The following is a 17,790-nucleotide window of genomic DNA, read 5'->3' on the forward strand; positions in this document are numbered from 1 at the left end:
ACGTTTCATCGGAGTGCTGATGACACGAACCAGCGCTCAACGTTAATACGGTTTCAACTTGAATAGTTGCATAGCAACAGCAGGTCTGACTGCAGAACAAACAATCAATGATGCTCAAAATATTTTTTAAGTTTTGCCTTTTCTTTTTTTTTTATACATAATCATTGTTCTATTATACTTATTTTCTGAGCTGATGAGGGTGAGGGGAGACCGTGAGGGCCCACGCTGAAGTATGCACGCACGATATAAAAAGCCCCCGAGGACACCAAACGGCCGCCAACGTGCACGCTCTCTGCAAACCAGCACCCCGATGAAGGCGTCTGTGGGCCACGTGCACGTCTTTTCCTTCGGTAGGAGATTGTTATATGATAATTTGAGTGCCCTGCTGCTTGCCCTTTTCTCCATCTGATTTTCCACGACTGTTGTGCAGGCTGTGCAGGACTGTACCTCCTTTTGAAAAAGATACAGTATTTTAATGAGACTCTGTTTTGCATTGTAAATGTGCAGTGCAGTACAGGCTGTGCCGTACACACATTTACGCAGTTGTCTGGGTACATTTTATTAAAAACTGTAAACCTTTGATTTGCCTGCGTTATTTAAACAGTTTAATGGCACCGCTGTTTGGCTCAATCGCTGCTCTACCGCAAAGTCTCTTAGCAACCAATACAACTACAGTAACATGCTAAAAGTGTAGCAAGCAAACATGTGACAACTTCAAATGTGATTTGTCAGTTTACGGTTAACATCAGAGGCGAGTAACCATGGGGAATAAGGCCAAAATCGATATTAACGTGTGCTTCAATGCACACGTGTGTAAGATTATCTTACATCAATGTGGAATTTATGTATTATTTATTTTGGCTTGTAAATCATGAATGGATGAGATCACCGCCCGCCGGCTTGCTTCTTTCACGTACAGCTGTCATGTATCCTCAGACACACGTCTCAGCACACCTCAGTTGTTACATAACCCTGTTCTGCCGCCGGCCGAACACACACACACACGCACGCACACACACACACACACACACACACACACACGCGCACTCAGGCTGTGAGGTACAAGATCTCACGTACGGTATGACTTTCTCACGTACCGTTCTTACCGATGTTACGCCAGAACAACTGACGATGCTCTTTGGCGGGCGGCAGAATTTAAAAACACCACATGACACATAAACAATTTGTAACACCAATAAAAAATAAAAATTAACTCTGTTGCTACATGAAAACACGCAGTACAGTTTCGGGAGGAACAATAGGCGGCCAGAGAGATGCAGCCCGAGAGAGGAGCTGTGTCCGTTTGGAGGGTTTTGGGTTTTGGAAAATTACGTTGGATCAGAAAACGATTCATTGCAAAGTCTGTCGAGCCTCTGGTGGCAACAATAGCAGCCACATCGAACTAGCTAACGCGCCGGCCCGTTGCTAGCGAGTTGGCCAGCGAGCGCGAACAACGGCCCTTTTCGGGGTCAATGAATGAATGTGTTTACTTGAAAAAGCAATACAGTGATATCAAAATCTTTCTAAATAACGTGATATGGATTTTTGGCCATACCACCCGGACCTTACTCAGGTACACACAGTCTCATGAAAACACACAGTCATATGCAAACGCACGCACGCACGCACGCACGCACGCACGCACGCACGCACGCACGCACGCACGCACGCACGCACGCACGCACGCACGCACACACACACACACACACACACACACACACACACACACACACACACACACACACACACACACACACACACACACACACACACACACACACACACACACACACACACACACACACACACACACACACACACACACACACACACACACACACACACACACACACACACACACAAACAGACTACAGCTGGAATCCAACAACTACATGTTACAACACGATGGGGCAAAACAGCAAATGGATAAAAATCTGAAACTATGGCAACCACAAGTCCACTAAATCACATATTACTATACAAACATGTTGAAAGTGTGCCAAGAAAACATCAGGCCAAATGTGACACTGCCGACGATGAAAACGAGGAGTGTTACGAGCCGTGGGTCAGGACGCCAAGTCCTCTTAACAAGCGGCGATAACGCTCCAGCACGCGCTCAGACAGGGTGTGGATGGCAGTTCGTGTTGATTGTTGGGTGTGTGTGTGTGTGAGAGTGCGAGACGGGCAGAGGTGTGGACGTGGGTGGTGAACCTGGCACGTTCCTCAAACCGGCCATTGGCCTCTTCTCAACCCCTCGACAATAGACATGGAGACGGCCCGCTAGATTCTGCCGTCCCTCGTCTCCGTTCTGCTTTTGCGCGCCGTGCCATTACTAAACTGTAACTGTCAACCTGACCGCAGACTCCTTTGCTTCCTCTCACCTCTTCCCTTCTCCCCCCCCCTCCGCTCGCTCGCTTCCCCTTTCAATAATCCGGCTTTCGTCAACCACTTCTGTATCGCGGCGCGTCTGCCGCGGCTGCCCTGTTTGGTCGCCATAGAGACCGAGGCCGTGTGTGCAAGACAGCAGGATCAGCTGATGAGAAGTGAACCCTGGGGTCATGCATGTTCCTGGAACTGACGGTGTCCCGTGCACCGCAAACAAAACCACGCTGCGGCGAATCGAGTCTAGACGACGTCCGGCACAAAAGGGGAAACTCGGTGCGCATTTCCACCCGGGCAGACCAGATGTACAGTCCCACCTCCACGCTTTCATTTTAGCTGGCATATTGATTGGTGAAAAAAGACAAAGGTATATCTGGATACAAGGGCTGTCAATGAATATTCTATATTCACAAGTTGTTAAAAACAACTATTCGAATGTGAAAATGAATATTCTAATGTAAAAAAAACAACACAACAGCGGCAGCGGCGCGGCTGTCTGCTTTGCAGGCGGGCGCGCGCCTGACTACGGACTGTATATTGCATGAATAAAATAAGACTAGATCGGCTACAACAGCTTCATGCAGTGGTTTGATTATTTGCCGTTTCATGCCAATGAAAAGTTCAGTGTTTACAGCACAGCTCGATCACAGCGTTCACTGTCGGGACTGTAAAACTTTCAGTTTCAACCACTGAATGAAGCCTGATGTATGAGGGACAAGAATCGCGAGAGGGAGAGAGAGAGAGAGAGTGTGTGTGTGAGCGAGAGATCTGCGGCCGTGGCCATTAGTTAATTTACTTACATTTTGTGTAGGTAATATGCTGTTAAATATGTTTAAACTTAAATAAATTACCTATACAAGTGATTATGTCTCGTTGTAATAATGTTTCCTGTTATTGTCTAATGCGCAACCAGATATTCAAATATATGTGTTTTTTTAAAGCGAATATTCAAACGTCATTTGACAGCCCTCCTGGATACAGACCTCTCGCAGGCAGGTGTAGATTGGACACACCAGCACCCTGAAGGGGTCCGCTGAGCTGCTCCTCATGGTGCCAAACACCTCGCACAAGAAGGTGATGAAACCCAGCCACCGCTCCACATCCGACTGCTGGAGCTCCTCCCGACAGGCAAAGTCCCTCTGCGAGGAGGCGGAGTGGAGGGAGAAAGAAATAATACATTAAAAGAACAAATTGGCTGTAGAAAATATAATTGAAAAACTGCAGTCCAACCATCTTTTGTTAAATGTGCGATACGAATTCACAGTAGGCGGCAGGTCGGTGTACATGTAAGTGTTCCGCAAATTCATCAGCGGGGTTGGTAATCACCACTAACATCTCCGCTATCTCCCCGGCGGGAGCTTCTGTAGGTGGCGCGCGTATTAACCTCCCAGCTTAAAGCACTTGAAGCCAAAAAGCAGTTGAAAAGCACATTGGAACAAATTCATGAATTTCTTTCATCTGCCAGAAGTAGAAGAGAATATGCTAATTTCGTTTGAAAGCGAAGGGTAGCAAACGGTGTCAATGCGGTAAAAGTGTCGGGGTTAATACGGGTCAATGCGTTTAATGCGCACTTGTGGAGACGTTCCGTGGCAGGTTCAACTGAAACTTTAGTGGCAGTCGGGAGGAACTCGCTCTGGAAACATTAACGGCTTCATTTCCACCGACCTCCGCAGCTGCACCGACGGCCGGCTGGTACGCGGACGCAATGCGCGGCCTTGAACAGGCGACAGTGGTACGAAATAAATCCATCCACTGGAATACAAGTGCACCCGCCTCCCAGTGCCCACCGTGCTGGACACTTCCACAGCAGACACACGTCGAAGAGCGGACGAAAACACAGTAGTGAAGCGACGGAGAAGACAAGCTTATTAAAGAAGGGGGGGACGAGGAAAGGTGCCGATGGCGTTATGAAACAAACGCAAAGGCCACAGTTCTCCTCGCGTGGAAATGAATAGCGTCCGACCACGTTAAGAGACAGCAACAACAAACCGCCGTGCCGCTCGTTTTACACTCAGACTAATTGCCCCCACATTGAGATCTAGGAGTCTGGAAGCAACATCATTAATGACGGCCTTCATGAGCCCACTGGTGGCATTTAAAATGTTTTAAAGCAACAACAAAAAAAAACCTGAATGTCAAAGACAGGGAGGGGGTCCATGCTGGCTGGGAAGTGGGAATTAAAAAGGGAGAAGTGAAAGAAGAGGAGGTGACCGCAGAGCTGTGAAAAAGAGGGAAGAAACAGGGAGCGTCGTAACGATCAATGCTGCCGGGTCGGGGATGAAAAACCAAACACCTAAAAGGTAGAGGTGTTTCAATGGAAGAAAACCACAAAAACAGAAGGGAGTGTAGGGGTGGGGGGGGGGGGATTAAAATGAGCATCCGTGGGAGATGAAAAAAAAGAAAAAAGAGTAAGAGTCAAATGAAGGCAGCAGGGGGGGGGGGTTTAACATTTAGACCACAGCGGTCTGAAGACAGCATGTAGGTCTTGTTTGCCTCCTGTGTGAGGCGGAGTTTGTCCCGACTATCAGGATGGAGGGAGGGGTGGAAGGGAGGAGCAGGGTGCTTCTGGGTGAGGGGGGGGCAACAAGCCGGGAGGAGGCAATAATATAGAGCTCATGAGGAACGAGGAGGGGGAGAGAGGCAGTGAAATATGGGCATGAACTGACATGAACTGTTAAGTGTGTGTGTGTGTGTGTGTGTGTGTGTGTGTGTGTGTCATCAGGTCTCCCTGTTTAGATTAGCCACTGACATTTACAGTAAATCACACACACACATTTTGCTGCCACCTGGAAGTGCTCCCTCATTAAACTATTTAAATTAAAGGGAGAATTCAGTTGAAAACGACCGGTTCGCCAAAAAATCTCTACTCTATTATCGAGCACCGGTAACGCTCGACCTTTGATTAGGTTAATCAATTGACAATTGAGTTTACAAAATGTCATAAAAAACGTGGAAAAATACCACTCACAATCTCCCAGAGGCAGTGTTTATTTAAATTGGGCTGCTTTGAAGTGATAACAGCCTCCATTCTAAGATATCCATTTATTCGATTATATAAAAAAAGAGAAGAGCAGTAGATTCACACAATTAAGATGCTGCGACGAGAGCAGCAGATTTTCCCAAACCAATAACTGGAGACCACAGAGTCCGCCTCAATCTGACCTACTTATAAGGTCGATAGGTAATGTGTTGGAAGTTGGGAGGGGGGGGGGTGAAGGTGGGGGGGCTCTCACCTGCAACGAGTTGAGGAGCAGCGACCTGAACTTGGTCCCCTCCACCATGAACAGCGCCATCTTGTCGCAGAGCTTGGCGGCCGTGGAGGCGAAGCTCCGGTCCGACACGGCCTTGGCATAGATGGTGCTGACCACCTGGGCCAGGGCCTCCTCGGACCGCGCCGAGCACTGCGCCTCCTCCATGAAGGAGGCCAGCTGCTGCTCCACCCCGCTGCTGTTGCTCCTCATGCTGTTGAGGAGGTCCACCAGGCGGTCCATGCTCTGCGAGCCGGAGCCCGGCGCCTCCACGCGCGCCTCCTCCTGAGGCGGGGGGAGGAGAGCAGTGGGTGACGACAAGAGTGGAGTGCGCATATCAAGGGCTCACACTATTGAACCAACATCCGGATGTCTGTATTTCATTTATTTGCAATTCAAATATCATTTTTTTCATTATTACTACTTTATTATCAGTGCTTTTATTACTATTTAAAGTACCACAACAATCAACCATCACAACACTGAATGGCAGCATGTGTGTGTGTGTGTTCCCGACCGCCTTAATGCTGACTGACGGCCACTAAGCAGCTTTTGGGTACCTTGTCCTTTAGCCTCCTCCTCAGCCTCTCCTTGGACGACTGCAGCAGGTTGATTCTGGGCTGCTGCTGCGACTGGCCCCCGCCGACCTTCCCACCTTCTGGCGCCTTGGGAGACTCCTTCCAGACCGCCGGATGTGGCCGGGCGTTTGTGCCGGCTGTCGACTCCGGTCCGGGCGACTCGGCGGGGCTCTTGCCGCCGCTGTCGGGGGCCGTTCTGATCGGCTCCTCCTCCGGTTTTACATTCTCCGTCTCTTTGGTAGTTCTTGCGGGGACTCCTTTGTCGGCCGTGAAGTCTGTCTGTCCGTGCCCCTGCCCTTTCTGACTGTGGGGCCAGCGGCGGTTCTGGCTGTACCCGTGGTGCGGGGGTCCCCCTTGGCGCGGCCCGTGACCTCCCTGGTACTGGCGAGGCGGCCGACCGGCACTGATGTTTCTGTTGTCTCCTCCCGTGAGATTCTGCTCCTGCTGGTTTGGAGATGGATGCTGGGACGGATCCCTCTGGTGCTGCGGTGACTGCTGCTGTATCAGCTGAGGTTGGTTCTTCCCTCGTCCACCTCCTCCTCCTCCACCACCACCTCCTCCTCCCCCTCCTCCTCCATCTCCCTGAGGCCGCTGTTGTCTCCTGGAATGAGAGCAAGTTTCAGTCAGCCTCATTGTGATCTCGCGGCAGCTGGCTGCTTTCTATAAACTACTCTGTGTCACAATGGCACCCTGATGGTCTCCAGCCCCCCCCTCCCTCCACCCCCCTTTTCTGTTTCATCAAGCGACTAGACAGAAACTAGAAAATCACCAAAAATTCAAAAGCCCGATGAATGCTTACATGTGGCTCCGTCCTTTTGCTGCGCTGACTGTGGGCTCGACGAGCCGCTGACAGATGGTTCGGGGGATTAGTCGCTCTGGCACCGAGGAGGCGACCGATTATCCGCACGTAAACTAGCACACCTTCGCTCAGACGCAGTCTGGGGAATGTACATCTTTTGGGGCGTAGGGATGGATATAAATAACCAGGGACAGAGGGCCAATCGAGGATCGTGAAATGATGGGTTTTATTCTGGTTCCCCTTAAACGGTGGAGACCTGAACACTTCTTCAATGAGCCTGAAGAAGGAGCACTTAGCATCCACTGAGGCTCACCACAAACCTGATTCACTTCATTTCACCCGCCACAGACCACAGATGGAAACTAGCTAGTTGCCGAATCGGATGGTTTCAATAGAGAAAACGAAAACACACAAAGCAACTGCGCTGAGCTGCACCTCGGTGCACGAACGGCGACACGACAGCGAACGCTTACTGAAGGACAAATGAAACACTGGGTCAAATCCAGCCTCACGTTTGAAATCGATTGTCGCTACTAGGTCCATCATGGAGAAATAATTGAATCCCATCTATCTTTCCAAAAGTTAGTTCAACAAAAAATAAGTTGCAAGGTTTCTTTCGACAAAGAAAAAAGTTACACAAAAGGGAAATCTTTGGCGGTTTGAGCCTTGAGGAGGCAGGCGGCTTTCCTTAAAATGAGGGGTTTCATCCATCACACAAAGGCCTTTCCTCATACTTTTTAATATAACCGAATTTCAATAGCTTGATTTAAGGACAAGAAAAACAAAAAAAAGAAAGGTGAATCAATAGGTCGGACATTTTCGAGACTGCATTTCAAAAGCCCAAAGCCCGACTATTACCTTGTGAAAGAGGATGGCGTGTCAATATCCCACTCGTTCCACCCCAAATGAATTAGTGTTTGAACAACCTTGGAAATGTTCTTTGAGCTGCACAGAACTTTAATATATTCCTATGTGCAGGTCAAACAACTTTTTATTATGAGTATTTCAGAAGAAATACTGCAGCACCGCTACATGCCGGAGAAAATGGATTTTATTGTTCATGCAAAATTTAAAAAAAAAAACTTTTTTTAAACGGACCGTTGCAGAAATGAAAAGAAAAGGGTTCCATGTTCTCAAATGAGAGAATCTGCTTTTGTGAGTCTTGCGTTAAAATAATGTGAATCGGTTTCGGGTTTGGACCGCTGGTCGGACAAAACAGAATATTATATTGCTGTAATCTTCTACAACTTTCTGAAAATGTCTACACGTTTCTTTGATATTATCAAAACTATAAAATGAACTACGCTTAGCAACTGTGACTACAGCGTACAGAAGGATGAGGCTCACTTCTCATTGGTTAGGCTAAAACTAAAATGACCACAAAAGACCACATTTGAAGACGTCGGTCCGGGGCTCTGAGAAATTGCTCTGAGAAGTTTGAAATTTGACCAAAGGAAAATTTGAAAGGGAGAAAACAGTCGTGCCATGGTTTTTTTCATATAAATATATCAATGAATTTGTGTGTTTGTGCGCTGGCAGAAGCACACAGAAAGCAAACGTGTTTGAGTGTATTTTTTACTGTTTGTGTGCGGCGCTTTCTGACTCTCCTCAAAAGCCTCAATGCAAAAACTCATATAAAATATATATATAGCACCGATTTGGGAGGATGCTTCAATGACTCATTTAATGACTGATGGTTTGTGTGTCCCTCTCTCTTTCTCTCACCCACATTCACTCATCTGACGATCAATTTGATCTGTACGCGAGCTGCTCAGCTCTAATAAGCCCTCCTCCTGATCTCCTGCTGACGCTGGCAGGTGAACGTGAGACGGTAATGAAATGTTATTCATATTCGATGAGCCAGCTGTGCGGTAGCTAGTAGCGTTGATGGGATTGGCTGCGCGGGCCACACGACGTCTTGAGCCACGATCGACCATCGAATGAGGAACTGTTGAGGTGACGAGTCTGAAAGTCTTTTGAAGTATTTAATGAAAAAAAATGTTACACAATAGTCAGCTGACCTTTGAATGCCGAGGCTATTTCCAACAGCGTGAATCAAATCACGGGATCAAATGCCGACATTGCACCCAGGCTCAATTTTGTGCCGAGTATCTGGTTTATGTATTATTATTTTTTTACTAACCTGGCTGAGACTTGCCGCTTCCCCCCGGGGCCAGTAGGCAGAAGCACGGTTAACTGGTCTCGGGTGAACTGATCAACCGCTCTAAAAGCAGGAGAGGAGGAGGTGCGCCACAATGCAGACAGGTGGAAGGATGGAGCATGAAGAGTGGAGCGAAGCGGCAAACGGAAAGGGATGTTTCGGAGGAGAAGACAGGAGGCCATAAAAGACAGAGGGGAAGGTAAAAAACAAACAAACAAAGCAGGGCGGCAAAGAGGGAAACAAGCAACACAAAAACAACAACAACAACTACAGGTTGATAACTACGTCATTCAAACAACATGCAGAGAACCACAGCGACTGAGGATGTGAAATGAATTGGCAGTTCTGATCATGGGTGGTGGTGGTGGTGGGATACTGATGATTGATCGTGGGTGGGTGGGTGGATGGGGGGGCGGATCCATTGGGCCATTGGCCGACCCAGGCCAGCCAATCGATTGGCCCGGAGGAGGAGAAGCCTGCAGGCCAGACAGTCGATACCTCGGCCTGGGCTTTGTGCTGCCTTAATGGACTGTGGGGAGACGGGTTGCAGCCGCCTCGCTGAGCATTCGTTCATTACTCCGTTTTAAACAGGTTTAAAGATTCAAAATCTCAGCAACTGACTCAATGTGCGTGCGCGCGCATGCATGCACGCACAATTTAGACATCGCAGTCAATAACGTTGCAGAAGCAGCGGAAGAGCATGTGGTTCATAGTAGGTGTAGGAAAGATAAGCGCACCTACCATTGTACGTAAATGTACGCGCGCACACACACACACACACACACACACGGTTTTATCATAAAACAGACTGGAATTGGAACTCAATGCCGTGAGATTTAGTGCCACACAGACTCCTAAGAAATGCCCCCTCTCCATTCAACAGCTCACACTTAAGTATTCATTAACTTATCCCTTAATAGCGGCAAGGTGGGGAGCTGGATGGCAGGTAGGCCAAGCGTTAAATCATCTCTCTTCAATTGTGAATAAATTGTTTTAGCGAGTGCGACAGAGCTAAGTCGAGCACCTAAAAGCAAATGGGGAGCACATGGGTTCCTTCTTCCCCGCTCCCCCTTTCTGTGTTAGAGCAGAGAGCCGTAAGCAGCACATTCCAGTAAATCACAACTAATTTCAGCCCTGCTTGACGTGCACACTAAAGTAAAAACACATGCACCACCTCCCCTTTCTTTCCCTCCCCGCCGCAGCCTGCCCACACTTTTCCTTTCCTCCGTCTCACAGTCGCACTCTTTCCTCAGCTCTGTTTAAATGATCGATATTTATCTCCATAATTCATCATCAAATCCATTTTTTTCCTACTTTTTTTTCTCAGCTGTGCTGACAATACGCCATTAAATATAAAGAATATAAGAATACAACACTATCGGTTCGGTATCTTCTTGCATTAATATTCATTGACTCGGGCTGTTTGTTGTGTTCTGTTTGGGAACCCGGAGGCTGTGCAGACACAAGAGGATAAGCATGTTTGATAGACGTGCAGTTAATGTATTTGGTGAGCAAACATGTGGAGCTCCATAAAAATGATTTGCAAATTCCCAAACTACCCACCTAACTTAACTAACCTTTGCTTAAACCTTTCCTTAAGCCCAGATTGTTAAGAGGTGAACTCTGGTAAGCGCTGCAGGATACATCCACAAAGAACATAGAAAGCCACTATTTCCAAACTAAATTCATGAAGATCAGATTGGAATAATTGTCTGTGTTCTTCTCATATTGTGTAGATCATATTGCAATGATCCCTTTCTAATTGATCAACATGTACTGCATGCAACACTCTCTTGTTTAAGGGGGCATGAGGTTAAAAGGCTTTTTGTTACTGCACGTTACCCCAAAATATACTAATCTGCATTCACGATATTTACATCAAAACCCACTACATCATTCGGAGTCATTGAGCAAAAAGTAATACATATTTTTAGTCCCAACGAGATTGTATTTCTCATTTCTTGTGGTTGAAAGATTCAGATTAAGTAAATTATCCCACTTTGTGTTAAGAATTTGCCATTTGCAACTTTAAAAATCCGCCTTCAAGAATTCACAGCTTTAAGTCTTTCTATTTGGTCTGAGCGCACTCGCCAGTCTCTTCTTGCGTTTTTAGTTTGTTTCACATTTTAATATATTTCAAATAGAAAAATAGAAAAAGGGTTAGGCTGGTGTGTGTGTGTGGGGGGGAGTTACAATGTGCATCTGCTCCTATGCAATTCATCATCCCTGAAGCAACAGAACACACACGTATAGTATACAACAAATACACACACGTGTGCAAAATCTCCCCTCAAATAGGAACCATGAAGCACCGACAAAGTCCAATTGGAAGCGTACATGAAAACAGGATGGCCAATTTTCCAGCTTACAAAACAAATAGAAGGAAGCCGAAGCAAACTGCTTTTCGGTCCAAGTTTATATTTTTGTTCCCTTATTGTTGCCAGGCCTGTGCTGCGTCCATCACACATAAACACAATAGCGCTTGACCCAACCAATAACTCTCTATGCTTAAAAACAAGGATGAAAGTTCTTTTGTCCATTTAATAGAGCTGAAATTTCCTCTTTTTTTCTTCTTAAACCACAAATACAACCCAAATATTTTCCCTTTGCTGGTCTCTTAGCAACTGAAGAACGGTTTTCCAGTGACATCAGGGCAGGGAGCGAGAGAACGAGATGTTTTTCTTTTTTTTCTCCTCTCAGTGAAGTCGGACTCGGGTGAAATTAGATTGCAGAGTGTGCACAGTCAAAGCCGATGCCCCGGTACAAGCATTTAGTGTCGGATTTAACAGTTTGAGGAGAGGAGGACGATGTTGACGAGGCTAAATGTCACCATGCATGACGAGTAAACGCATTGCCATGAAAAGAAACGCGAGCGCGGGGAATCGGTGACTGAATAACGGTCTTCATTCCCGGAAACCTTGAATGTCTCCTGTGTGTTTTAAAAAATATTTATTCCTCTTCTTTTTCCTGTCTGCAGCGAAGTGTGGAGCCTACATTCCTGTCTTGACATTGATTTGCCGGGGGAGAGGATAGGACTGGCTGTGCACTGACATCTGACATCAACAGCAAAAGCATTCCCTCTCACTGAGGTAGGGGTGTGTGCGTATGTGTGTGTGTGTGTGTGTGTGTGTGTGCGTCATTACCGTCGGTCATTTCTCCTGCGTCGGAAGAGCTTTTTGGTGTGTGCGATCTCTGCCTCATTAGGAAGGGGTGAGAAGACCTGTCGGGTACAAAGAAGGCAGAGAAGGATCACTTTGTGGAAAGTATCCACACGGCACATGAAACAGTTGCTAAAGTGCTTTTCAAACAAGTACAGAACCTCATAGCCTCGTTCTATGATTTGTCTTTAATACCACACGTAAAGAGATTAAGAGAAGTGGCTCGTCAAATCCGTGGCGTTGATTGGGGTTAATACGAATAACGATCCACATTTCTGAATTATTTCTTTATTATTTCAATTGATTATTTGTTTACAAATGTCAGACAATTAAAACGTAAATTTCCCTGAGGTGACATTTTAAATGTTGATGGTGCTGGGATTTGTTTCTGTCAACAACTTATCAATATTCAAAATAGGGATCGACTGATTAATCGTTTCAGTTTTAATAGAGAGCTGAGGTGCGTGTGGGTGTGTGTGTGTATAATATAATAGATCTCTACTGGAAAAACCTTTGGAGTACATTGCGTGGTAGGATGAAGCGCTGTTCTCTTTTCAAGACTTCAAGGTAAAAATTGGTATTTATTTCTCTCTGGATTCAAACATTCCTCAGAATATGAAAAACTCTCGAGCACAACCTCGAACAAGGTTCTGCTTCTTGTCAACTAACCAAACGGTCGCCAGGCACAGAAACAATATTATTCATAATAATAATAATTATAAGATAATGAGTTATTCATCCAAATTAACATCATTTTTATTTTATTATATACATTCCTTTGCCATCTGACGGTGGTATATGATCTCATTGAATGTATTCTTTACTTCCAAAGTGTAATTTCCGTGAAAAGGAAATCAATTAAACACCAGCCCTGTCAATCAAACAGCAGGCTGGCCCTTAGCTCAGCATCACTTTGTTCAGCGGTTACCATGGCTACAGGTGACCGAGGACCAGCGCTGTCCTGTCGACACACCGTGTGCAATGGTAGCCGTTGCATAAATGTGCGTGACTATGTATATGTTTGTTTGTGTGTGTGTTGTCTAACTGCTGTGCATACACAAGACACCATGTTACGAGCAGATAGCGCACACTGTGTGTATGAACGGTGGATGCTAGCGTGTGTGCCAGTTCGCGTCAATGTCAATCAGAGATGCGGGAAGCGTGTTTTTGTGTGTGTGTGTGAGCTGTGCAACAAACAGTTGCAGCAAAAAGCCCCAAATTTCCCCACACTCTCAACTGAAGGCCGTGTGTAAGACGGTGTGTACAAAGTGTGTGCGGAGGGAGGAGAGACTCATGCGCTGTTGGTACAATCCACTTCTTCCTTTCTGGTCTTCAAGATAAACAGTGTACCAAAAGTATCATGTGGTTTTAGACGTGATGAAGTCAACAGATCAAATTACTCGTGCACTATTAAGTGGATACATTCTGTGGGATTAATCAAAACCAAAGAGTTCAATATCAGTAAATCATTTATTACCGTACAATGATAGAAAAGTCTAATCCTCTTTTCAGTGGCTCTCAAAGTACTTGCATTATTCAAATCTTTTTTCTTTTACTTAAGTCTTTACTAATGTACTAATGTATGTGTGTGTGTGGACAAAACGCGTCACCTGTGAAGCAAACCGGTCTCAGGTTTCCTCTTTTGCACAAACACATACTGCACATATTCTAATGAGGCTGCTAGATGTTTCAAACCGCGGCTCTAACCTACTTCTCTCCTACACAGACTGCTGAGGGATTGTTGGGTTCTGATTGAATCCAGATGGCAGAGGCTGCAAGTTTGGTGGGGCAAGGGGAGGAGGTGGGGGGGAGGGGGGGGGGGGGGGGGGGGGTCTATGCATGTGGTGCAGTAACATGCAGCAAAAGGCAAACAAACACACACTTAAACTGTCTGCTAGTACAAAGCTTTCCTCTACGCATTAACCCAAAAAGTATTAATATCGGTGAAATCTGCTTCTTTTTTTTTTTCCCCCCAGACTCAGACGACTCACCGCTGGAGCCGCCTGACGGGGAGGAGAGAGAAAAAAGAAATAAACGGGGGAACTGTTGCATGTTTAGCTACTGTAGTTTTCCTCTAGGATATCATTAGCTGTAATTCTGCCCTTCAAATGGTAACCAGATGACAGAGCGCGCACGCACACGCACATACACGCACAGACTCATTTTTTCCAAATTTTGCGCTAAATGAAAAACGTCTCTTTTGAAGTGTCTACTACCCAAAAAAGAAGAGCATCGTTGCGTTAAGAGAAACGCTTCAGAGCCACAGCTGTGCGTGCGACGCATCAGACGGGTTGGGAGGAGGCGGACGCGAGAGACGTGGAGTTGTCTCTCTGGTTGAAAGGGAGCGCGCTGTGTGTGTGTCTGCGTGCTGCATGTGTGTGTGTGTGTGTGTGTGTGTGCGTGTGTGTGAATGCGCTATCTGCAGGTAGCAGCCAGCGTGCAGCAGATCAAAGGGACGCGTGGGCGGTCCTGGTCCCCAGCCAGGAGACCCCTCACCTCATGGCAGGCAGCGCAAGCCCTGTGGACGTGACGGGGATGGCGAGGAGGAGGAGGAGGAAGGGGGGGGGGGGGGGGGGGGGGGTGCTGGCTGGCTGCGTAAAGCAGGAAAGGGAGAAGAGATAAAAACGGACAGACAGAGATTTTGTCCGTGGTTTTATCTACATTGCCTATTAGTAAGTAAAAACTATTAAGACGAAATTGATCAAGTGGTAGAGATGGTTTCAGAAGAGAGCGATGCGCCACTACGATCGATCTTCAGCGGCATTCAAACGGAAAACATCACTGGCGTGAATGTGTCGCTAAAGCTACACAGAACGTCACATTTTACCCACCAGATCTGTCGGATGTGCTTCAACGAAAGCTGGAAAGTTGCCACAGCCACACTCAATTTATTCTCCACCTCAAGAATCACAAGGGAAGCACTGGAATGCCCCCCCACTGCTACAAAGACACATAGTGTTATTGTGATTAACGAGTGGATGAAAAGTGGGGGGGGGGTGGACGTGTTTTGACTGGAGAAAAGACAGTTTTGACAACGTGATTCATGTAAAGTTTAACGGAACGCGCAGAATGAAAATGACTGGAGCTGTCAACGCAGAGGAAGTGTGCCAGCGGAGGGAAACGGGACCAACAACCACGACTTCACATTCATGTCACTTGATTACGTTCATTATATCCAGTTAGCGATGACATTGTGGGCGAGGGATTGGCACATTAATTAGTTTTCTTCGTTGGTTATTTTCGTCTCTGAGGCACGGCTGAAAAGTGAAGCGTTTTTATACCGAAGCCAAGAGTCGTTTCAGTTGTGGCGATTAAACAACCCGTCGACGAGATCATCTCGACGGAGTAAGTAACGGCACCACGTGTTCCACAATAGCCCGTTTTCGCCCCATCTATCGTAACGCCGTTTTACAAACAGGTGGAACATGAAGCGCCAACAGCAACCGAAGGAAAAAAACTGAAACGTGGTTAACTGTCAAGTCTAAACTTTACGGGCCTGATTGGCGGCAGGGCGGGGGAGGGGGGAAGCTGTTGTTTTGTGTATTCATTGTGTTGTCAGAGGAAGTTGACAGACCACGCGGCGATCCAGAGGAAAATCCCAGCTGGGAAAAAAAAAAGGATGTGTCCTTTTGACAAGCGCTCCACTTCGCCACGTAGCAGACATCTCATTTGGAAGTGATGCAGATTTCGGCCATTGTATTTTATGACTAACACCCCCCCCCCCACACATTTTTTTCGAGCTCTTTCATTGACCCAGGTCAGATACCGTCGTCGATCCATCCACAACAATGACGGCGCCGAAGCGTGAAAATGGATAGAAGGGACAAGGAAGCAGAAGAAGGAAATGACTGAAGCCCACAGGGATGAAAATGAGGAGAACAGAAACGGAGACCGATGATTATAGAACTTTCTCTGCGATTGCATAGAAAGTGAACAGCTCCGTCCTGATGCTCATTCAGCCCGGCCATTGTTCATCACTGCGCTTATTTATGCTGCGAGGGCCCTCGGCCAAAAGCAATAAATTAAAAACTGCCCCGGAGGGTGGCGTGGCACGACACGCCGATGTGAGCAGAGGGGGAGAGAGTGAGAGTGAGAGAGAGGGAGAGAGAGAGAGGATGAAAACAAGAGGAGACTGTAAATACAAGAGAGGCCAGCCCAGATGATATTAACATTGATGGGTACAGTTAATAGAAACAGGCAAAATCGCTGTGCTACAAAATATTCATGCTCCAATTTTGACTTTAGATTTTTTTTCAGTTTACCCACAATGCAGCACAAAGGGACCGGCTCTGATTTGGGCAACTCCATGTATCACAAAGGCGACAATCAGTCTGTCAGTAAACTGTTGGAATTGTTTCCCTGTAAAAAATAAATAAATAAATCCTTGTAGTCGAAAATGTGCGCCACGTTTCCTGGTCCCGCCCCCCCCCCCTCCAGGCCTTTCATGAGAGTCCCTCTGCAGTCACCCCCCAACCACGCCAGAGGAGATTGGAAGCTGCCACGCAGTCGGCCGATCGGTGATAAGAGGACGAGATGCGAGGTCCTGACACCCGCGTCTCGTTTAATAAGTGATCTAATGCCGGGCCCACAGCCGAGCACAGACAGGTAGACGGGCACATCAAAGAACTCGGGTGTTGGAGGGGGGGGGGGGGGGGGGGGATGGGGGGGTAGCTGCAGGAGGAGATGGAGCCATTGTGGGATCAAAGTGTCAGAGAGGAGAAATAACCTGTAGTACCCTACAGAAATCTAATCATGCCACAACCACTGCTGCAGCAGCAGGTTTCAAATGCTCCCCCACCCACCCCAACCCCCACCCCTCCACCCCCCATCCTCAAAAGGGACTCAAATCATATGTGCTCTCTGCGCTACATTCCATTAACAGCAGCTCATTTTCTCTGGAGAATCCAAACCGACCCTTGGCGTGCACAAAGGGTTGGGTTAGATTTAAAGAGAGAGATAAAGAGATAAAAACGGACAGACAGAGATTTTGTCCGTGGTTTTATCTACATTGCCTATTAGTAAGTATTAGTAAGTATTAGTTGGGTTAGATTTAAACTGGTGCAGATTGTAGATTTAATGACCTCTATTGTTGTGAGGACGCTCGGCTCCATCGGAACGAGTTCACCGCCGTATCGCCACCAGGAACTGACATCGTGGACGGAGCATCGTAAGCACATGCAAGGGGCGGAAAACGAATTCTGTCACGGCCGAGGCTGGAGGTTACCTTATTTCTAAGGATTAAGCGCAGCACTTACACGCCACCTGTGTAAATCAGTTCAGGGGGGGGGAAGAAAGGAGGCGTGAAAGCAAATTATCCTCTTACTCCGACTGTTTCTCAATGCTTTTCCTTATCGTGCACCTGGAAAACGATGCATTTGGCTCATTCCCTGTCTTTCAAATATAACAAGAACCCCGTGCACCGCTATTGGATACCTCGGTGGAATTATGTTCATTTCATGCGTGT

At 47.0% G+C, this 17,790-nt stretch overlaps 1 protein-coding gene and 1 long non-coding RNA gene across 12 annotated transcripts in view; one reads left to right on the forward strand and one right to left on the reverse strand.

The window, feature by feature from the left end:
- ctif (CBP80/20-dependent translation initiation factor) overlaps positions 1–17,790 on the reverse strand; it is a 35,443-nt gene that overhangs the window by 4,202 nt on the left and 13,451 nt on the right. For 6 of the 11 annotated variants that reach the window (XM_078088109.1, XM_078088111.1, XM_078088108.1 and 3 more), the window contains exons 8-11: positions 12,312–12,388; positions 6,191–6,809; positions 5,616–5,915; positions 3,366–3,521 (exon numbers count right to left, since the gene is read on the reverse strand). In XM_078088109.1, coding sequence (XP_077944235.1) covers positions 3,366–3,521; positions 5,616–5,915; positions 6,191–6,809; positions 12,312–12,388 — 1,152 coding nt within the window. Of the gene's footprint in view, positions 1–3,365; positions 3,522–5,615; positions 5,916–6,190; positions 6,810–9,150; positions 9,232–12,311; positions 12,389–17,790 lie in introns of all 11 variants that reach the window. The other 5 variants (XM_040197775.2, XM_078088107.1, XM_078088104.1 and 2 more) reach the window with 1 other exon arrangement.
- Positions 6,580–16,031, forward strand: LOC120831897 (uncharacterized). Its single transcript, XR_005714131.2, has 3 exons — positions 6,580–6,720; positions 12,146–12,257; positions 14,303–16,031. It is a non-coding gene; the product is annotated as an uncharacterized LOC120831897 (long non-coding RNA).

The sequence above is a fragment of the Gasterosteus aculeatus genome, chromosome 14, assembly GCF_964276395.1.
Source record: "Gasterosteus aculeatus chromosome 14, fGasAcu3.hap1.1, whole genome shotgun sequence".
In the NCBI taxonomy this organism is placed as follows: Eukaryota; Metazoa; Chordata; class Actinopteri; order Perciformes; family Gasterosteidae; genus Gasterosteus; species Gasterosteus aculeatus.